This window comes from Eucalyptus grandis, chromosome 2 (genome assembly GCF_016545825.1).
Source record: "Eucalyptus grandis isolate ANBG69807.140 chromosome 2, ASM1654582v1, whole genome shotgun sequence".
In the NCBI taxonomy this organism is placed as follows: domain Eukaryota; kingdom Viridiplantae; phylum Streptophyta; class Magnoliopsida; order Myrtales; family Myrtaceae; genus Eucalyptus; species Eucalyptus grandis.
In genome coordinates this window covers 6,830,674-6,854,934 of record NC_052613.1, presented here as the reverse complement: position 1 = coordinate 6,854,934, position 24,261 = coordinate 6,830,674, and the positions used below count along the sequence as shown (strand labels likewise).

The following is a 24,261-nucleotide window of genomic DNA, read 5'->3' as shown; positions in this document are numbered from 1 at the left end:
GATACCTCAAGTTTTTTTTATTTGATACGATATCTGAACTTTTAAATTGTTTAATATGATAACTGAACTTTTGATACATGTTTAATTTAATCCACATATTATATGTGAGTATTCGATATTGTTCTCAAACTTAAATTAATTGAATGACAATATTACATACTTTCATATAGTTCAAGTACTAAACTGAATACATAATAAAAATTCAGGGATCACGTTAAATAAATTAAAAATTTAGAGACCATAATGAATAAAATAAAAACTTACAAACCGCATTAGATAACCATGTCATTATCGATATTGGTTTGGGTCCTTGTCAATATAAATTAAAGAAAGAAGAAAGGAAAGAAATGGCCACACACATCGGAAAAAGGGCCAATTGGAGATAATAGATATAAATAAAATGGGGAGAGGGAGAGCGAACGAGGAGTCGCTGTCGGAACCCGGAAAGTTCGGGAGGGGACGAATCGCGTGATCCCACGTGGCGCGTCCGGGGGGAATTAGGCATGCCGGTCTCCTCTCTCCTCTTCGATGACATTCAAGTAGCAAAGACAGCTGCGTGTGGTGAAAGGGGTGGTGGATTAGGCATGCGCCGTTGTCGTTGCATCGGAATCGCGACGCTTCGGCCCGAAATCTGATGGCGCTTACGTGCATCTGCTTGCACGAGAGATCGTGTGATCTGGTGCATCATCGTCCTCTGGGAAAATGATCTTTCGAAAGATGCGAAAACCCGGGTTTGAGAAGTGCGGAGTTCGGCAGGTATCGACTGTTCGTTCTCTGCGTGGTACCAGGCTGAACCTGATCGAGCTAATGATCGTTTGGAGCGACTTCACAGAGAGAGAGAGAGAGAGAGAGAGAGAGAGAGAGAGAGCACTGACCATGGGAAAGAGCGGGTTTCAAAAATTACACAGTAACTTGCGATGGAACACGGAAGGAAGTGGGTTGCGGCGAGGCTTCGATCGATAAAGTTCGAAATGAGTCGAGAAGCCGAGTCGAGATCATGCGTGCACTCTCGCATCCGTCTGTACCCTTTAGACAGAATCTGGAAAACCAGTGTGATCTTAAGGGATGATGTCTCTAATGTCTCAGTTAAAAAACAGTGCAAACTTTTCATTCGAATTCGTTAGGGTATTTCGATATCATCCTCCCATCTTGATATTCAGCAGAGGATTGGTCTGACGACAGAAGGTAGGATTAGTCTGACTGATCTGTACGATTTGGGAAGCAGGCTGGCCCCTGCTCATAAATTGAAGCATTGGTCCATCAGAATAGATTAGTTCGAATAAACGAACAACTTACTTCGCCACTAGCCGGATGCCAGCACTCCGTTAATGGTCGTTAGGGATCCAAAGAGCAGCAAAGCATCCACACAGGTTACAGGATTGAACAAGGGCTCGATCTCAGCAGCATCACACTGAGTAAAAACAAGTTTTTCCTGGTTTTTATCGTGAGTGACTGAAACGACTAGCTCAAACTCTACATGAACCCTTCCATGATGAAGCAGGGCATTTAAACATTCAGCATAATATCTTTTTTCATGATTTGTGGGTTGTTTTTATTTTTATTTTTTTCAGTTCTGTGTGTGATCACGAGCAGGCATTTGATTGCGCTCCTGGTGTGTCTGGGACTGCCGAATGGCACTTTTAGTACGAACAAGTCAATGTAGTATTGTGATGTTTATGGCTGGTTACCGTGCCGAGCTACAGGCCATTTTCGTTGGTTGACCTTTCTTGCAACCGGCAATCAAAACTGCCATTTAAAACCTTCATCTTCTTCTGGTGCCGTATCAGAGCAGCAGGTGCAGCAGATGAATAACTCGAGTTCGTGACGCTAAGTGCAGGCATATCGAATTAAATTCAGAAGATTGGTTTCTTAGAAATATGCGAGGGTTGTGTTCGCCATTTTCATTGCAGGTAGACAGTCTTGCTTAAACAGCAAGGACAAAACTAAGACGGATAGCCAGGGAAATCTGTGCAGGGACATCTATGTGATTAAGATAACCTCTCTCTCTCTCTCTCTCTCTCTGTATTGCTGGTAATAATACATCACAAGTTCAGTCCACCATCGATGAATAATCGTTTCTCCACACGAGCAGCACTGTCAATGTTAAGAAAAAAGTTCGCAAATAGCGGACACTATAATAAACTATTGCACAGTGCTCGGAAAGTTGTTTGTTGCTAAGATTTTCCGAATGAAATTCCAGCGTGTAAATGGCTTTTGGAGTGAAGAGTAGCTCGCTGGTTGTCAAAATTGAATCTGCATGTATCAGCTCAAGCAAGCTACATAGCCAAGAGTCAGTGCTCTCCCCATTCATTAATACCATTTTTGGCCTACTCTCTCCCCTCGACAGACAGGATTAAACCAATTTCTATGAATTATGATATGAAGATAAATTCTGACTACTAGTGCAGGAACTTGATCGAGTCCCGTGGCGACGACGTTTCATTGGACTTATGAAAATAAGACGCTCTCTTTTGAAGCCTACAGACGCATCTAGCACAATGTAGTCTTCAGGGTACAAATTCTTTTGTGAACTTAAATCAGATGACAGAAGAAGAAATAAGGTCGCTTCATCCTGGCAGGTATGCTGCTCACTCTCAAAGAAGAATCAGATTCGTATTTGGCCAAAGTCAGTCGACGGGCCGTTCTGGCTTCAGAAAATCAGCTACTTCAATGTTACCTGGGTGTCACTTTGCGATGGGTCATCGAAGTTGAGAGCAAAAATGTCGTAACACATTGTAAAATTGTTTTATGGCGATCAATTGTAACTGAGTGTAAAGAGTCCTTAGAAAAATTCAAGGAAAATCAGAGAAGCACTTGCCAATCTGTGATAACAAGTCACAGCCATGGTTGTTGTATATGTGACCACTGGGATCTATCCAAATTTATAGGAAAATACAGAAAATATCACGATCTAAGGATTCAACATGCATAGCAGAGACTTGAGATGTTTGAATTCTTACAAGCACCGTCTGCTATGGAAACAATGGGATATCCTTGCAAAGAAAACTAAACATTGAGTTGAGATAGTAGGAGTTCAAGTAGAGAAAAACGACGACCCCAACAACTGCTGCCACGTACGATCCTGCGAAACTCCACAGGAAGGCAATTTCCAGGACTCATCATCTCTGCTTTTGTTTGCAGTTTACCTTTGTAAATTTCTTCATCGAAAGTCGAATTGGTTCTTTGTGTCAGATGTCTTGCCTGACAATTTGTTGTGAGCAAAGCTAAAGAGTGGAAGTGTATAGCTCTGTTGGTTGCAAAGGAATCGGACCGGTTAACTCGTTGTGAGAAAGATCCAACCTCTATATTACTTAAATTGTAAAGCGTTTCCGGAATCGGTCTCGTCAGATGGTTATACAATAGATTTAAAACATATATATCATTCAAATAACCGAGGATAGAGCCCATCAAATTATAGTGCAAGAGATCCTTTCCAAACAGATATTCCATAAAGTTTCCCTTATAAGATTCCAATCTACTCAATGACATGAAGGTCACTTCTTCTAGCTCATCCAAAAAAGCACTTGTAAGACTACCATCATGGAGAGATGATAAGCCGAGTTGAGCCTTGGTCTGGACAAGAAATTATCGTTTATAAGCTATCTAATATGCCAGTTGATGTATCCCCCACGAAATTGATGTTGACCAGATACAAATATTTCAACCTTGTCAAGTTAGTAATTCTTGGTAGCATTTGACCACGCAAGTTGTTGCCTAACAGTTTCGATATAGACTGTGAGACACGACCTGTGGCCAGTGACTTTGGCATCTCCCTTGTGAATCCACTATTCAACGAGTCCAAGGTCGCCAACAATTTCATATCACCTATTGATAGAGGGATCTTACCTCCTATCTAGTTCTTTGACAGGTTCAAGTATTGCACATTTGGAAGTATGGAACCGATATGAGATGGAGATGGTCCTTGGATCATGTCTACAAACGCATCAAACCAGAACATATGGACAAGATTTGATTGGGAGGGCAAATCAAAAGCATCCGACAAGTTGTTGCCAAGGAGTTTTAACTCGACGAGACTCACATCATTCTGCAATCACCAATATCAGCACCGCTGAACTCCACATGCACAACACTGGCAAAGAAACTCCATGTTTTCATGTTGAACACTCACATTGTGCCATTGCTTGCTTCAGTACCTGTATATGTATAGCTCGACATTATGTGCTATGTTTCTTCTAAATGGTTCAGTCTACCTTGACAAATGTATATATGGTATGTGAGTACTAGTTTGGTATTTTTTATTAAACAAAAATTAGTTTTGGGTACATGTGACATGAGTATACCAATTTGGAGTTTTTGGTGGCATCATTCCTAATTATTATATTTCTAGAATAAGTATATGTTGAATATCTTTTATGTGATTAACATTGAACCTCCGAGCCAATGGCTCTTGGCAAACAAAAGATATTGTCTCTCATGTTATACTATCAATTTTTTTTTTTAGAGTTCCACCATCTAGCATCTCTCAGTCAATGTCAAATAAATTTTGTTCTATGGAGTTCCATCTATATAAGATATTCATATGCCTCTATATGTATATATCAAGGAATTTGATTTTGCATGATATTGTATTTGTATACCATGTCTTACATATCCTCATTAAACATGACACGGGAGTAACATATTTATTAGATAGGTTGAAATTTCAATGTACTTCTTTTGGTTGGTTATCACCAGAAATTATTGACACAACAATCCGCATAAGATGTCATTTCAAGCAAAGTTGTCTATATTGGTATATTACGTAAGATGGCCAGTAATGACTAGACGCCACATAAGCAATTTTGATAGCAATTGAGAGGAATGATTAATTTGAAATTTTGTGTAAAGATTTAGCATTCTATTGGCAAAAATGAAAAATTTATGATTTGATTATCATATGTACTATAGGTTTAAAAATGATTTGATAATTATCCAACTAAGTTAATTCTTCATCAAGCAGTGAGCATAGAAGTGGAGCTCAAGCCTTAAACAACAGAACAATGGTCCTGTAGTCCATGCCTTTTTTGTTGAATTGTAGCAATTCCCAACATCCAATGCTTTATGTTATTGGGATTTTTGAGCTGCTATAACTCGATTGGTTTGATGTTGCTAGTCGCAACCATAAGATAATTCACTGTCTTGTGTAACATTTACAAAATGTTGTAAACATTGGATTCTTTTTTGGTCATGAATAAACTATTTTCTCTCAATTCTCAACCAAATCAAATCTCCTGATATTCAAATTAGCAAAACAATGGATACAATACTAACACTCTAGGAATCGAGCGTTCAAAATGCATAATCAAGATTCAAATGCTTACAATCCTATTAAACCAAAGTTCTCCACTATTTCATTGTATTTTTCCATCACAAAATGCTCAAAAGGACAATCTCTACTTGGGAAATGATGGGATAAACTTACGAACAAGGTTGAACAACATGTACCGATAGTACAAGTTTAGGTAGAGAAACAAATTCACACCAAGGAATGCCACCACGTATGATCCTGCAAAACTCCACAAAAAGGCTTCACTCCAGGAGTCATCCTCCTTGGTATGATTAAAAGATGGTGGTGTCCCCAATCCTTGATTTGAGCCATCATAGCTTGTTAATGGTGGTCCACAAAGAAGAGGGTTACCTCTATAACTTGCTTCCTCAAAAGTTCCAAATTGATTTTTTCGATCTGGTGTCCTACCTGACAAGTTGTTGTGAGCCACACTAAAAATCGACAAGGCATAGAGATTTGTTAGTTGTGGAGGGATGGGACCAGTTAAGCTGTTATAAGATAGATCCAAACTCTCTACATTCTGTAAATTGGAAAACGTTCCTGGGATCGATCCTATCAAATGGTTGTGTGATAGGTTCAATGCTCGAAGTTCCCTCAAGTAGCCCAACTCTAGAGGAGTAAAGCCTATCAAATTGTTCTGCGAGAGATCCATTCCTGACATGAGGTTTAGGATGTTGCCCTTAGAAGATTCCAACCTACTCTTTGTGATGAAGTTTACTTCTTCTAATCTATGTATATTAGTACTCAGTACCATTTCTCTATACTGATACCGATACATCAATTGGAATCCGGCCCTATTGTCGCGTGGTTCCCAATACTCTATCCAAACCATATCACCTAAGAATGGAGGTAACTTAAAATATCCAAATGGCAAACTGTTCAAACAAGAAGGAATTTTCCCATAAAGATTATTATTGGAGAGATCCGGTATGCTTATCTTTTTCAACAAGCATAGATTTGGAGGAATTGAACCTTCAAAATTATCTCCTTGCAAGAGAAGAACCCTCAAGTTCCGAAGTGAACCAATCCACTTGGGGATCTCACCTGACAATGCATTTTGTCGAAGATCCAATGTGACAATTGATGAAGCTTCAGAAAGAAACTCAAGAAAATGCCCAACAAAAGTGTCATTTGATAAATGCAAGAACCTCATAAATGTAAAGTCGGCACAAGGAGGTATATTTGGCCCAAGGTTGTTACTTGAAAGGTCTAGATAATTGAGATATTTCAAGTTGCAAAAGCTATACGGTAAAGGACCTCCCAGTAAGTTACTTGCCAACATAAGGCCTTGCAAGTGTTGAATATCTCCAATCCAATTAGGAAGTGTTCCAGATAGGAAATTATGACTTACGTCCAAAACCATCAAGCGGGAGCTATTCAATATGCTAGGTGATATGTCCCCGCTAAAACAATTGTTGTCCAGCTACAAAGATCTCAAGTTTCTCAAGTTGGAATACCGGTAGCATTTGGCCTTGCAAATTGTTACGTGACAATTTCAAAGTATTAAGTGACATACAATCTTTAGCTAGTGTCTCTGGTATCTCTCCTGTGAAGCCATTATTCGACAAGTCCAATGATAGTAGAAGTTGCATATTGCCCATCGAGGGAGGGATTCCACCTCTTAGTAAGTTGTTTGAAAAGTTCAAAAATTGCAAATTCGGGAGGATAGAACTAATCGAAGATGGAAGCTCTCCTTTAATAATATTAGCAGACACATCAAACAACCACATGTTGGCAAGACTCAAATTAGAAGGCAAATGAAAAGCACCCGACAATTCATTGCCTGTGAGTTCCAACCGTTCCAAATTTACATTGTTGTTTAGTAGCCAGTTCGGGAAATTTCCTTTCATTCCATTGTGGTTGAGTTGAACACCTCTCAAGTCATATTGTCCCTTCAGAAAGCTAGGAATTACGCCATTTGCGTCTTTATTGAGCACACAGTTCGATAAACTAAATACCTTCAGTTGGAATGAAGGAAACCAAGTGTGGTCTTCTGTATTTACTTCCAGAGGATAACAGTTATCGAAGAGGTGGAATACCTCAAGGTTAGAATTATTAGCCAGGGAAGCAAGCGAATGTGAGCCTTCAAAAGCATTTCCAAATAAGGCAATATATTCAAGTGACTTGAGATTATTGAGGAGACACGAAGGAATGGCCGCGCTAAAATTGTTATATTGAACATCAAGTGCACGAAGTGAGGTCATATTGCATGAGCACAAAGGAAGATGACCCCAAACCCCATTACCATCAATGTGCAACTCCTCAAGGTTCCTTAATTCGCACAAGCCTGTTGAAGTGGACACTAGTATCATGTTATATAAGTTCTTTAATTATCCTCAATTATACACATTTATGAAATCTGCATACGTTATCATGCTAAAAAGAGCGATTTGAAATCATTTTTTTCTTCTTGAATACACCATTTGTATTGATATATAGTTTATTATGACTTTGCTAATTTCATCTGTATGTGAAATATGTGTTATCATCTTGTTTAGACCATTTTTACATAACTTGTTTCTTATATGTGGGCTATCCCATCTTTTAATACCATTTATTTCTTAATGAGAGCTAAAATGCTTTATCAAATTGTTATCCATACTTAATTCAACTTAGTTTGTTCTTATCCACTGGAAGTGATAGGAATGATATCAAATATAAGAGTTTCTTTATTTCAAATGTAATGATGAATGTTCTAACTATAAGACTCATCATAATTATGCACTTGTCATTACTAATTTATGATATATTTTAAAGATATATATTTTTTCTTCTATAGACTTTTGAAATAAGTGCAGTGGAAGTCTTAAAATTTGTTATGAATATGCAATTGAGTCATAAAACTTTTAAAGAGTGTAATTAAATCTTAAATCTTGTTACGAAAGTGCAATCAAGTCTTAAAACTTTCAAAAAGTATAATTAAATCTTGAAACTTATCAAATTGGTCCAATCAAATCCTTCCATTGATTGTACTATTTCAAAGTTTTATGATTTGATTGCATTTTCATAATGAGTGAATTTTTTTTAAAAGTTCTAGGAGTCGATTGTACTTTTTGATGAAGTTTTAAGAGTTAATTCAACTTTTTGAAAGTTTTAGAACTCAATGGTACTTTCATGAAAAACTTTAAAACTAGTAGTGCACTTATCCCTAGACTTTTTATAATAATAGATAATGTTTTCTATTAATATAGTAATAGTTGCTTTTCTATTTTTTTGATATTCATTTACTTGTAAACCGTGGCATTAGTTACCAATTGTGAGAAATGAATGCATTTTAATAGGAGTACCTTCCAATAACTTTGAAGCACTCAATCCACCAAATCCAATGTCTAAGGCCATAACAGATGTCATCCTTGCAATGTCTGAGAGGGCATCATTGGCCAAATTGTTATCCAAAAGATCCAAAACCTCTAGATTTGGACCTATGATTGACAAATAAAAGGTTCTCAAAATTGAAGGTTACATATCAACAAGGCATAGTCTTCTATTTTACATATACCTTCAAGCTGATTGGAAGATAAATTTTGGGCCTCCATTGAAGTTTGCTTGTATAGCGCGGGGATTCGTTGTAGATAATTGTAAGATAGATATAGCCTCTTCAATTTCTTCAGGTGCAGCGTTCCGTTTAAATATGATTATAGAAAGATCCATAAATGCATTTCAGTTAATTTATTATCTAAAAATATTCATATTTCTAACCAGTATTGCGAATAACCATATGCTTGTCATGAGGAGAATTGTTTTATAAGTAGAAACCGGTTGGTCCAACATATCCAAGCATAAAAAATAAAAATAAAAAGCCTCGTGTTACATGACTTTGTAAACCAATTTCATAAACAACTAACTTATACCTCTAACAATATCTATTAGACATTATCTAGCAAAGGTGAGAGAATATTCTCCCATGTGCTCCCATGTAAAAGTTGACTTTACCTCTATAATTAACATGTGACACGATACATGACATGATTTTGTCATGTGACCCACGTTCCACCAACAAGCATTTGTTTATTAATTTTCCATTTCTAAACTTCTATCTACTGTTGAGCTTAAATTTCAAAACATGAATAAGGAGAAAAGAATCTTCATATATTCTTGAAGATATAGTTTATTTTGCCTGGAGAATGTTCCGTTACGTGCTTGCCATGTGACTTTTGACTTCACCCACATTCGATCAATAAGCATTAGTTTAATGATTTATTGTCTCCAAACTTCTATCTTTTTTAGTTTAAAGTTTAAAGATAAATAAAGAGAAAAATTTTCACCTATATTCTTAAAGATATAGTTAAGTTTGCTAATCCCAAACTTCAAAATCTTATTACTTTTAGTTTCTAACAATGCATAAAGAGGAATTATCATGTTCCTCCAATATGAGAATATTCTTCCCACAAAGAAGTTGTCTACATTTAGAACTCAGCAAAATGCAACAAACTAGTGATATGTTTCATACATAACGATTATTGTTAATTTGAATGATTAATACCACGAAAAACACTAGTACACTTATAATAAATTTATCTCAAATTAATTTTTTAATCATAAAAAATCTCCAAATTGATACACTTGTGATAAATTTACTTCAGACTAATTTTTTTACCACTAAAAATCCCAAACTTATACATATGTGATAAATTTACCATATGTTAGTTTCTGTTAAATTTTACCGTCAAATTATTAAATTTGATAACACGTAACAGTTAACGAGTGTATTACTTTATCCCATGTCACAGGTATATCAATTTTGTGGTTTTTCATAGTATTAATTTAATTTAACGGGTAGTATATTTATCATAAATATACAAGTTTAGAGTTTTTGACGGTCAAACAATTAATTTTTGATAAATTTATCACATGTGTACTAGTTTGAGATTTTTAATGGTAAAAAAATTAGTTTGAGGCAAAATTTATTATAGGTGTACCAATTTAAAGCTTTTTGTGATTAAAAAAAAAAAGTCCATGGTAAATTTGTTATATGTGTACTAATTTGGGATTTTTCAAGATATTAACCCCATTTTGTATAAGTATTGCAATTTAGTTAATAAATTTCTTATTTTCAATCATAAGGAAATTAAGCAGAATATAAAATCCTTTTACTTCAATATTACAATAAAACTTCTGAACTTGCATTATGTTGTTAAAATTGTAAATAGTTAAAAATCACGACTTCATTTAGAACATAACATACTTACATTTATTTAGAATTTGTAATGATAGTTTGAACGATTTGATCTATAAATTTACTTAGCTTGACTCCAAAATTTTTGCAAAGACATTAATTAGAATAAAATAAATGGATTGATCCACGATGGTTGCATGGATCAAAATTGAGGCCCTCAAATTTGTTCCATGATTGATACGCATGGTGTAGGGACTGATCATGCCCGATTAGGATTGATCCGCACAATGCATGGATCAATTTCACAATCCCGCTTGACTAGGATCATTTGGCCGCAGATTTCAAATCACAATTTAGGTAGATTTCAAATAGTTGAGTGATGAAGAGAGAATTCTATGATTTGACTTAATTTCTAAATAAATAAAATGGAACATACTTTTGCACATTTGTTTACTAAATAAACCAGCGCTAATCATTTTATTCTAGTAGTTCAGTTTATTGAACCAAAAATGCAAAAAAATTTCTAGTAAATTATAAATTATTCTAATTTTTTTTTTTATGTTGACTATGAGGACATTAAACAAAATACAGTAATCCTGTCACTTCAAAGTTACAAGACAATTCATAGTTGTAGCGCGTGTGTTTATATATATGTGTGTGTACTAAAGTTTAAAACTTAAAGACAAATATCATGAGCATTAGTTGTTGTGCTACATCTTCCTTTCTTTTCTTTTTTCTCATTTTATCTCTAAATTCAAGTAAAATTTTAAGTAATTGATAATGAGTTATGGTATTTAGCCCATACATTAATTTAACTAACAAACATAAAGGCCACAGATGGGAGCTTTTATTACAAGCTTTGAGCCCCATTACTTTGATACAATTTTTGGGAAAATTACAAAAAAAAAAAGTGTCATAAATCTATTACAATTATACATATTTAGTCTTGAATCTTTTTCTTATCAATTGAGTCAAAAACATGTTGTATTTGTACTGATTTTGGCTAACAATCACTATCATAGACATCGACTACCCTATGTGGCATAGTTGGCGTTGATATGAACAAAAATTTATAATTTTTTAATATTTTTGTTAATTTTTTCTTTTCCTTTTTCTTTTTCTTTTTCCTTTTTTTTAGGGCTTTTCCTTCCTTTACCCATTATGGCTAGCAAGCAGTGGCTAGTGAGGGTCGTCGAAGCTCACCAATCACTAGGCGAGCCCTCACCTCACCCATGGCTGCGAAGCCCTCATACACATTTGCATGAATAATGATTAATTTGGAAAAAATTTTTGAAAAGTAATCGTTTGTATATTAAGAAATGAATAAACAAAGACATAAATTGTCACAAATAATGAAAACATTATTCATAGGATAATTATTTTAGAAAATATGAGCGATCATTTTTAGTAAAAATATTTTCTACATCATTCATTTTATGCGAGACAAATGGAACCTAAAATTGCGTCATTGTGCAATCATGTTTTGTCATTAATTCACTTGACCCACTTTATAGTCTATAACATTCTAGCACGACATCTCCTATTATTCAAAAACGGTAAATAAACTAGTACTTGGAAATATATTTGAAAAAAAAACAGAGAGAGAGAGAGAGAGAGAGAGAGATTCGCCTGAGAGATAATTTTCACTTAAATCCAACACTTGAAGTTACTCCAGCGGAAGGAATAAAGAGGCGTTAATAACCCAAGCTCCCAGGTTCAGATCCCGTGTATTATTCAGATATAGGCAAGCCACTCGCGAAGGGGTGTTGTCGCACACCACGCCTTCCCAGCGACAACAGTTGCTGCCGTTGTCGTCACGCCATGATGAAAGAGAAGACCCGCTTGGGCTGTTGAAGGCGGCCTTGATACTGAGCAGCGCTTTCCTCTCTTCTTCCAGGCACCCCATGCCTCCACTCCCCATTAACATCAGCAACGCCCAAGTCCACCACATACACCATATAAGACACTTCATGTTTGTATATCCTATGGCGTGTTTTGTGCAATCTGCTTCTTCTGCTTCACCATATACTTGATTTATATACCCAGAGTCTTCCCATTTTTGAGCGATCAACACGGCCGGACTATCGGCAAAGTGAAGTCTACTGGGGCCAATCCCCCCTAACCTGCGATGAACATTGTTGACTTGACCCATAACTTCTAGAGAAGAGAAAGATGAAGACTATAAAATGAGTTGCATAAAATGATAAAAGAACGATTTTGAGCAATTCAGCAGAAAATAAGTTTCATAATTTCACCCCAAGTTATGAAAGAAAAATCTCCTTCACAAAAAAAAAAAAAATAGATGAGATAAATTACCAAGATTTGATGCTACTAATTTTTAGGACGTGGGTTGTTCTATTAAGAAATGTCGAATAAATGAGTAAATGTTTGGGTTCGTTGAAGGACGGATATGACATTTTCAATCGATTTGATGGAGCAATTGAGACAATATCAATACTATAATTAATTTGAAGTATCAATGAATGCAAATCAATTAACTCTTGGTATTTAAAATGATGTAAAAAATATAATTTTAAGCTCATGCAAAGCAGATGTCTTACTAGTGTTAAAATCTTTTAAAGCAAACTTATTCAGGTTATTTAAGGCGGACTTGATATTGAACAGGGCATTCTTCTCTAGTCTATCCTTCTAACAACATTATTAGCTATTAAATGAACTTGTAGTCTTCCGTGGGTCATAGATATAAACACGCTAAATTGAATTTGGACCATTAAAGATAATGGACCCCATGGAACTGAAGGTTCAAATTTGATTTAGTATATATATTAAGTTCATGAAATATTTGCTCATGGCCACTATTAAATAAATTTACGGTCTTACGTGGGTCATGAGAAATTATGATGTGAGCATATACACACACCCACATGATAAATTGAATCTGGATCATTAAAGATAAGGGACACCATGGATTTGAAGGAGACTCGATTTAGTATATATATTAAGTTCATGAAATATTTGCTCATGGCCTGTGGTTTATATGGTTTTTTGGCTAGAAAAGATTTGAACATTTTGTATGGGCATTTCTCTGGATTCAACTAGTGTTATCTCTTTGGCTTAAGGAGATAGACAAATGGCAAAGCCCGCAAAACACAATGATTACTGCTTTACATTGTAGTTTTGGGAGTCTGTCGACGTGACTGAGTTTAGCGAACTTGATAGGTCGATGATGGTGCTCAATAATGCTACACTTTGGAAAACTAAACACCAATTAGTGTTCTTCTTTAAGGGTTTGGGGAGAGATTAAGGAAAAAAAAAAAGCAAGAAAAGAAGAGAGAGTTGTGCGAAAGAAAAGGGGAGAGCCAGGGGACAAAAGAGAAAAGACGCGTTATGGTGAGGATGCGGTTGAAAAACGAAGAGAGAAAAACTAAAGGAAACGAAAACGAAGACAGAATCCAAAGTAGTTGAGAGTCAAAAAAAAAAAAATTACCGTGGACACCTATATTACTCCATCATCTTAATATATATATATAAATGTTCAGTTTTCTTATGTATAGTAATTTTCTTTTTTGCTTCTAGAAATGAATTGCAAGGAAAACCTCTCGGAAGTAATGCTCCTTATTTTCTTTGCATAAGTCTTGACTCAATTGAGAATTTTACCTACACTAATTAATTCATAAGACCAATTTCATATGCAGTATGCATCATTAGACTGACAAGAAAGAAATTCAACAAAGAGACGATTTAAAGAGAAATAGTAACTTACCAACTTTTAAGGGAAATTACCGTTGACACCCAAATCTTTACCCAAAAGTCGTATCTGCATTTTCATGAAATTCAGCTATCATATTCACAGATAATTTGACCCCTAATAAAAGTACATTTGTAATCCTTCATTTTCGATGTCTATGGCACTCTTTTGCATTTAAAATAGCAGATCCCGCGAATTCTTGTGAACCGCCCAGTTACACGACCCGACCGGACTCTGAATTTTCCGTGGCGAATTTAAACGGGAATTCTAAGTCCTTATGAGTTACCGCTCCCTCCGGGGGATCGTAATGGTCGACTTGAGGCCACTTTCCACACGCCATTCCGACGCGTGAATGAAGGAAATTAGCAGTGTGAAAACGCACAGAGGAACCGAAGGGAAAAGCCGGGAATCGGGGAATTCTGGGTAAAAAAAGGAGGTCAAAAGTGGACACAGCGGAGAAAATCCAGCACCCGCTCATAATGACCATATCATTAGCAAAGATTTAGAGTAAAAAGTAATAAGAGCATAAAAAGCAGCAAAATCCGGGCCGAAGGGAGGAGGCTTTAGTCAAGCATTCACGCGGTCACACCCCGGTCGTCACGTATAGAGCTAGTGCCCTATTGGGCCAGAAAAGAAAACAAATTAGGTAACTTTTAAGCAAAGATTTAGCGTTCTGTCTGTATAGAGCTAGTGCTCGGTCTAAGCGGTTTCTCCGTCTTTGCAAAATTTCATGGAGTTTCTTTCTCAGTTGCACTTTATATCATTCATATCTTAAATTTTCAGTATGCATAAGACAAAAGGAATCACTTTATTCATTAAAAATAATAAAAAAAGAAAGCATGTTTATTCTACATTTCATGTAAAAATTGCTAATGACCATACTATATATGGCTACACTGTGACTTTTGCATTCTAGACTATTAGATAGCATGACAGTCTAACACATGTTCTTAAGGCAATGAGAGCACACGCCATCACATAGTATATGTGTTCTTAGGGCAGCAGAGCATTACTTCCAAGCAAATAATAACATCCGCACCTATTAAACCAGTTCAGCGATGAGAAAGTCAACCTAAAGATTGATATTCAAGAACCCACGAAGTTAGTGAAATGAGATGGAGAGTTTGATGTTTTTGGAGATAAGAGAAATCCAATCTAGCTCAAAGATGGCTTGGAAATTGCAAAGTACTTTCTCGAGAAAATGATTAATTCTAGAGAATGATACCATGCTATACAAGGGCTTCTTTTCTCCGAGGAGGATCTATTCCTTTCTATTTATCACCCAAGTACGCGTAATGTATGCATGAACAAATGGTATTTAAAAAAATAATTTAAATCATTTTGTTGCAAAATATTTGAATTATTAATTATGCAAATAAATTATTGATAAAAATAAACAATAAGAACTCTATCTATAAATATTTATGAAAAGAGAAAGAAAACAAAGCTTAATTTATGTTAATAGTTAACCAGATGGATTTAATCCCATTATTCCACTTGGAACAAAAGCACAAGTAGAGAGACACACTAGATCTAGATAGAGGAAATTAATAAAGGGAAATTATATTATACCATCGAAAAAAGAAAAGAAAAAGAAATGATCCGTTATCTAAGTAGGAGAACAAGCCTTGCCTCACATGTTAAAAGTAGATTCATAGTTGCATCAATAGTATACGTTAATTGTTACTCACGAAGAGGCATTCACCTTTGAGTCAATTACAATTTCTGCCCTCGAGATGATACTAATTATACCGACATTTTGTGTGCCAGATAACGTGGAAATGTCAAATCCGGTTCACTTATTAAAGTCGATCGGAATCCCTTGCGTCATTTAATATATCAATATACCCATGCAATAACCTCGCACACATGAAAGACTCCGACCTAATCAAACAAATAAGGGAAGGGAAATTATATAAATATAAGTCCCGTTGAAATATTGTAAAACGAACAGCATGAGATTTTATTTTATTTTATTCCTTTTGTTTGAACGATGAGATATTTTCTAGAGGATTCATCAACTGTTTGCATTTCATAGACACAAGATACAAAATTATTTCAGGCAAAGACAGAACCATCAAGGGAAAGACTGTCCCTCCTACCCTGATGAGCATAATCGCAACAATCAACGTCGATTCTTCTCTCGAAAGTCACAACTCTTGGATCATCATCATTCACATTCGCAGACCACGATTATTTTTCTTGATTCACAAAAAGTTGGTGATATGGACCTGAGCAGGTCCTTAAGAGGCTCAAGGAGGAAATAGGTGGGAGATTCGTCTAGGGGTGGGAGATCCCGTGCTGTCTTCTATATTCCCTCTCTATCGGAAAGATAGATAGACAAGGAATTAGGGGGCTTCACAATGACGAAGGTAGGCTCCACGTCAAAGCAAGTTTGTTTGCACTGGCTACCGCCGAGTAAGCTAGTATAGTAGCCACCCACGCTTGGGATAAGTGAAGGTGAGTGAAAGACCCACTGCGGAACTAGCTTGCCTTATGGCACTGTTCTCAACCATAGGCTAGGCCTATACTCCCGGCTAAGAACGGTGCCATTATTTTTCTTGATTCACAGGAAGTTGGTGATAGTGATGAGGCCTAATCCCGGAGCAACGGCATATTAGATAGGTATCGTCGCATGCTTTTACTCCTTTTTTTAGTTATTTATATTTTTTTCGTTTTCATTCCACACTATAGCCTATTACTAGAATAGATAAAAATGATTTTTTTCTCTTTAATGATTTAATTGCTTTTCTATCTGTTTTTGCTCCCTAGATACTACGAAATAATATATTTTCGATATTTTCGATATATTACGTAAGATGGCTAGTAATGACTAGAAGCCGTCGCAAGCAATGTTGACGGCAATTGAGCGGAATGATTACTTTGAGATTTTGTGTGAAGATTTAGCATTATATTGGCAAAATTGAAAATGTTATGATTTGATTATCATATGTACAATAGGTTTAAAAATGATTTGATAATTATCCCGACTAAGTTAATTCTTCGTCAAGCAGTCAGCACAGAAGTGGAGCTCAAGCCTCACACGGTAGAACAGTGGTCCTGCGATCCATGCCTTTTTTGTTAAATTGTAGCAATTCCCAGCATCCAATGCTTTATGCTATTGGGATTTTTGAGACGCCATAACCCGATTGGTTTAATGTTGCGAGTCGCAACCATCAGATAATTCACTGTCTTGCGTAACATTTACAAAATGTTGTAAATGTTGGATTCCTTTTTGGTCGTGAATAAACTATTTTCTCTCAATTCTCAACCAAATCAAATCTCCTTATATTCAAATTAGCAAAACAATGTATACAATACTAACACTCTAGGAATCGAGTGTTCAAAATGCATAATCGAGATTCAAATGCTTACAATCCTATTAAACCAAGGTTCTCCACTATTTCATCGTATTTTTCCATCACAAAATGCTCAAAAGGACAATCTCTACTGGGGAAATGATGGGATAAACTTACGAACAAGGTTGAACAACATGTACCGATAGTACAAGTTTAGGTAGAGAAACAGAATCACTCCAAGGAATGCCACCACGTATGATCCCGCAAAACTCCACCAAAAGGCTTCACTCCAGGAGTCATCCTCCCCGGTATGATTAAAAGATGGTGGCGTTGCCGTTCCCCGATTTGAGCCATCACAGCTTGTTAATGGTGGTCCACAAAGAAGAGGGTTACCTCTGTAACTTGCTTCATCAAAAGTTCCAAATTGATTTTTAAAATCCGGTGTCCTGCCTGACAAGTTGTTGTGAGCCACAATAAAAATTGACAAGCCACAGAGATTTGTTAGTTGTGGAGGGATGGGACCAGTTAAGTTGTTATAAGATAGATCCAAACTCTCTACATTCTGTAAATTGGAAAACGTTCCCAGGATCGATCCTATCAAATGGTTGTGTGACAGGTTCAATGCTTTTAGTTCCCTCAAGTAGCCCAACTCCGAAGGAATAAAGCCTGTCAAATTGTTCTGTGAGAGATCCATTCCTGACATGAGGTTTAGGATGTTGCCCTTATAAGATTCCAACCTACTCTTTGTGATGAAGTTTACTTCTTCTAATCTAATTATATTTGGTACCATTTCTAGATAGACATATTGATATGCCAATTTGAAACGGAGCCTATTGTCGCGTGTTTCCCAATACTCTTGTAAAAGTATATCACCTATGTATGGCTTAAAGTATCCAAATGGCAAACCATTCAAACAAGAATGAATTTTCCCATAAAGATTATTATTGGAGAGATCCAATATGCTCATATCTTTCAATAGGCACAGATCTGGAGGAATTGAACCTTCAAAATTATTTCCTCGCAGTAGAAGAATCCTCAAGTTCCGAAGTGAACCAATCCACCTCGGGATCTCACCTGACAATGCGTTTTGTCTAAGGTCCAATGTGACAATTGATGAAGCTTTAGAAAGAAACTCAGGAAAATGCCCAACAAGAGTGTCATTTGATAAATGCAACCACCGCATAAATCTAACGTTGGCGCAAGGAGGTATATTCGGCCCAAGGTTGTTACTTGAGAGGTCTAGAAAAGTGAGTGCTGTCAAGTTGCAAAAGCTGTACGGTAAAGGACCTCCCAGTAAGTTACTCGCCAACATAAGCCCTTGCAAGTTTTGAATATCTCCAATCCAATTAGGAAGTGTTCCGGATAGGAAATTATGACTTACATCCAAAACCTCCAAAAAGGAGCTATTTAAGATACCAGGCGATATGTCCCCTCTAAAATAATTGTTGTCCAGATACAAACATCTCAATTTTCTTAAGTTAGAATACCTCGGTAGCATTTGGCCCTGCAAATTGTTGTGTGACAATTTCAAAATATTAAGTGACGTACAATCTTTAGTCAATGTCTCCGGTATCTCTCCAGTGAAGCTGTTATTCGACAAGTCCAATGATTCTAGAGGTTGCATATTGCCCATTGAGGGAGGGATTCCACCACTTAGTAAGTTGTTTGAAAAATTCAAAAAATCCAAATTCGGGAGGTTAAAACCAATCGAAGTTGGAAGCTCTCCTTCAAAAGTATTAGCAGACACATCAAACAACCCCATGTTGGCAAGACTCAAATTAGAAGGCAAATGAAAAGTACCCGACAATTCATTGCCTATGAGTTCCAACCGATCCAGATTTACATTGTTGTCTAGTAGCCAATTCGGGAAATTTCCTCTCATTCCATTGTGGTTGAGCTGAACACCTCTCAAGTCATGTTGTCCCTTCAAAAGCTAGGAATTACGCCATTTGCATCTTTGTTGAGCACACAGTTCGATAAACTAAATACCTTCAATTGAAATGTAGGAAACCAAGCGGGGTCTTCTGTATTTACTTCCAGACGATAATGGTTGTCGACGAGGTGGAATACCTCAAGGTTAGAATTATCAGCTAGGGAAGCAAGCGAAAGTGAGCCTTCAAAAGCATTTCCAGATAAGGCAATATATTCAAGTGACTTGAGATTATTGACGAGACACGAAGGAATGGGTCCGCTAAAATTGTTATATCGAACATCAAGTGCACGAAGTGAGGTCATATTGCACGAGCACGACGGAAGAGGACCCCAAACCCCATTACCAACAATGTGCAACTCCTCAAGGTTCCTTAATTCGCACAAGCCTGTTGAAGTGGACACTAGTATCATGTTATATAAATTCTTTAATTATCCTCTATTATACACATTTATGAAATTTGCATGCACTATCATGCTAAATAGAGCGATTTTAAATCATTTTTTTCTTCTTGAATACACCGTTTGTATTGATATATAGTTTATTATTACTTTGCTAATTTCATTTGTATGTAAAATATGTGTTATCATCTTGTTTAGACCATTTTTACATAACTTGTTTTTTATATGCGGGCTATCCCAACTTTTAATGCCACTTATTTCTCAACGAGAGCTGAAATGCTTTATCAATTTGTTATCCATACTTAATTCAACTTAGTTTGTTCTTATCCACTTGAAGTGACAGGAATGATATCAAATATAAGAGTTTCTTTTTTTCAAATGTAATGATGAATGTTCTAACTATAAGACTCATCATAATTATGCACTTATCATTACTAATTTATGATATATTTTAAAGATTTTTTTTTGGTCTATATACTTTCGATATAAGTGCATTGGAAGTCTTAAAATTTGTTGTGTATATACTATTGAGTCATAAAACCTTTAAAAAGTGCAATTAAATCTTAAAGCTTGTTACGAAAGTGCAATCAAGCCTTAAAACTTTCAAAAAGTATAATTAAATCATCAAACTTATCAAATTGGTCCAATCAAAACCTTCCATTGATTGAACTATTTGAAAGTTTTATGATTTCATTGTATTTTCATAATGAGTGAATTTTCTAAAAGTTCTAGGAGTCGATTGTACTTTTGTCATAAGTTTTAAGAGTTAATTCCACTTTTGAAAGTTTTAAAACTCAATAATATTTTCATGACAAATTTTAAAACTTGTAGTGCACCTATCCCTAGACTTTTTATAATAATACATAATGTTTTCTATTAATATGGTAACGGTTGATTTTCTATTTTCTTTTTATATTCTTTTACTTGTAAACCGTGGCATTAGTTACCAATAGTGAAAAATGAATGCATTTTCATAGGAGTACCTTCCATTAATGTCGAAGCACTCAATCCACCAAATTTGATATCTAAGGCCTTAAGAGATGTTATCCTCGCAATGTCCAGGAGAGCATCATTAGCCAAAGTGTTACCCAAAATATCCAGCACCTCTAGATTTGGACCTGTGATTGACAAATAAAAGGCTCTCAAAATTGAAGGTTACATATCAACAAGGAATAGTCTTCTATTTTACATAATACCTTCAAGCTGATTGGAAGATAAATTTTGGGCCTCCATTGAAGTTTGCTTGTACAGCGCGGGGATTTGTTGTAGAAAATTGTTAGATAGATATAGCCTCTTCAATTTCTTCAGGTGCAGCGTTCCGTTTAGATCTGATTATGGAAAGAACCATTAATGCATTTTAGTTAACTAAATATCTACAAATATTCATATGTCTAACCAGTATTGAGAATAACCATATGCTTGTTATGAGGAGAATTGTATTATAAGGAGAAACCAGTTGGTCCAACATATCCAAGCAAAAAAATAAAAATAAAAAGTCTTGTATTACATGACTTTGTAAACCAATTTCATAAACAAGTAACTTATACCTCTAACAATATCTATTAGACATTATCTAGCAAAGGTGAGAGAATATTCTCCCATGTGCTCCCACGTAAGAGTTGACTTTACCTCTATAGTTACCACGTGACACGATACATTATATAATTTTGTCATGCGACCCACATTCCACCAACAAGCATTTGTTTATTAATTTTCCATTTCTAAACTTCTATCTACTGTTGAGCTTAAATTTCAAAACACGAATAAGGAGAAATGAATCTTCATATATTCTTGAAGATATAGTTTGTTTTGCCCGGAGAATGTTCCGTTACGTGCTTGCCATGTGACTTTTGACTTCACCTACATTCGACCAATAAGCAATAGTTTAATGATTTATCGTCTCCAAAGTTTTATTTTTTTGAGTTTAAATTTTAAAAGATAAATAAAGAGAAAAGTTTTCACCTGTATTCTTGAAGATATAGTTAAGTTTGCCACTCCCAAACTTCAAAATCTTATTACTTTTAGTTTTAAACAATGCACAGAGGGGAATTATCACGTTCCTCAAGTATGGGAATATTCTTCCAACAAAGAAATTGTCTACATTTAGAACTCAGCAAAATGAAACAAACTAGTGACATGTTTCAAACGTAACGATTATTGTTAATTCGAAGGATTAATACCATGAAAAACTCCAGTACACTTATAATAAATTTATCCAAACTAATTTTTTGATCATAAAAAATCCCCAAATTGGTACACTTGTGATAAATTTACTCCAGACTAATTTTTTTACCACTAAAAATCTCAAACTTATACATACATAATAAATTTAGCTTCCGTTAGTTTCCGTTAAATTTTATCATCAAATTATTAAATTTGATGACACGTAACAGTTAATGAGTATATTACTTTATTCCATGTAAACAAAGACATAAATTGTCACTGCAATGAAAACATTATTCATAGGATAATTATTTTAGAGAATATAAGCAATCATTTTTAGTAAAAATATTTTCTACCTCATTCATTTTATGCGAGACAAATGGAACCTAAGAATTGCGTCATTTGCGCAATAATGTTTGTCATTAATTCACTTGACCCACTTTACAGTCTATAACATTCTAGCATGACATCTCCTATTATTCAAAAACGGTAATTAAACTATTACTTAGAAATATATTTGAAAAAAACAGAGAGAGAGCGAGAGAGAGAGAGAGAGAGATTCACCTGAGAGATGATTTTTACTTAAATCCAACACTTGAAGTTCCTCCAGAGGGAGGAATAAAGAGGCGTTAATAACCCAAGCTCCCAGGTTTGGATGCCGTGTATTATTCAGATATAGGCGAGCCACTCGCGAAGTGGCGTTGTCGCACACCACGCGTTTCCAGCCACAACAGTTGCTGCCGTAGTCGTCACTCCATGATGAAAGAGAAGACCCGTTCGGGCTGTTGAAGGCGGCCTTGATGCCGAGCAGCGCATTCCTCTCTTCTTCCAGGCACCCCATGCCTCCACTCCCCATCACCACCAGCAACGCCCATGTCCACCACATACACCATATAAGACGCTTCATGTTTGTATATCCTATGGTGTGTTTTGTGCCATCTGCTTCTTCTGCTTCACCATATACTTGATTTATATACGCAGAGTCTTCCCATTTTGAGAGATTAACGCGGCGGGACTATCGGCAAAGTGAAGTCTGCCGGGGCCAATCCCCCCTGACCTGGGATGACCGTTGTTGACTTGACCCATAACTTCCAGAGAAGAGAAAGATGAAGACTATAAAATGAGTTGCATAAAATGATAAAAGAACGATTTTGAGCAATTCAGCAGAAAATAAGTTACATGATTTCACCCCAAGTTATGAAAGAAAAATCTCCCTTCACAAAAAAAAATAATAATAATAATAATAATAGATGAGATAAATTACCAAGATTTGATGCTGCTAATCTTTGGGACGTGGGATCGTTCTATCAAGAAATGTCGAATAAATGAGTAACTGTTTGGGTTCGCTGAAGGACGATTATGACCATTTCAATCAATTTGATGGAAATATCAATATTATAATTAAGTTGAAGTATCAATGAATGCAAAATCAATTAACTATCGGTATTCAAAATGATGTAAAAAAATATAATTTTAAGCTCGTGCAAAGCGGATGTCTTACTAGTGTTAAAATATTTTTAAGCAAGCTTATTCGGGTTGTTTAAGGCGGACTTGATATTGAACAGGGCATTCTTCTCTAGTCTATCCTTCTAACAACATTAAAGATAATGGACCCCATGGATCTGAAGGTTCAAATTCGATTTAGGGGGTGTTTGTTAACATTCTTTTTTTTTTTTTTTATGAACAAATTTTATGTTTTTTTGTTCCAGAGAACAAAAAAAGAACAGAAACGCGTTTGTTTGTATTTTTGTTCCAAATCTATTTTTTTGTTCTAGGAACACATTTGGAACAGAAACGAGAAACAAGAAAAACATGTTTCTTGTTTCTGAAACAATTTTTAAGAACAAATTTTCTCTCTCCTCTCTTTTTCTTCTCTTTTTTTTTTTTTCTTTTTCTTTTTCTTTGGCCGATCGCCGGCCTCGCCCATGGCCGGCGACCGGCTGTTCGAGGGCCGACCTCAACGTAGGGTTGTAGCCCCGACGAGGCCAAGCTCGCCCTACCACCGGCGAGGCTCGCCGGCTTGGCGGTGGCCCGGTGAGGCCGAGCCTCATCGGTGGCTGGGCGAGCTCGAGCTCGAGCTCGCCCAAATCCAGCGAGCCCGAGCTCGCCCAGCCTTGCCCCCGCCGAGCCTCGCCCGTGCGGGGCAAGGCTAGGCGAGCTCGGGCTCGCCGAACTGGTGAGCCCGAGCTCGCCCAGCCAAGGCGAGGCTGAGCGTCGCCGGGGCTAGCGAGCCTTGCCGTGGCTGGGCGAGGTCGCCAGCCCTCGTCAGCCGGTCGCCGGCCATGGCCGAGGTCAACAACCGGCCAAAAGAAGAAAAATAAGAAAAAAAAAATAAAAAAAAAAAATAAAAAAAAAA

General features: G+C 36.2%; 1 protein-coding gene across 1 annotated transcript; it reads right to left on the bottom strand.

Annotated features, from left to right (window-relative positions):
• Positions 1-1,303: 1,303 nt before the first annotated feature.
• Positions 1,304-22,812, bottom strand: LOC120290448 (receptor-like protein 15). Its single transcript, XM_039306717.1, has 11 exons — positions 22,470-22,812; positions 20,726-20,860; positions 19,446-19,525; positions 18,960-19,344; positions 8,575-8,709; positions 6,804-7,370; positions 5,696-6,376; positions 5,446-5,506; positions 4,040-4,090; positions 3,847-3,933; positions 1,304-1,484 (listed from the first exon to the last, which is right to left on the bottom strand). Exons 1-11 carry the CDS (start codon positions 22,810-22,812, stop codon positions 1,304-1,306), a joined length of 2,706 nt encoding a protein of 901 aa, XP_039162651.1.
• Positions 22,813-24,261: the final 1,449 nt, after the last annotated feature.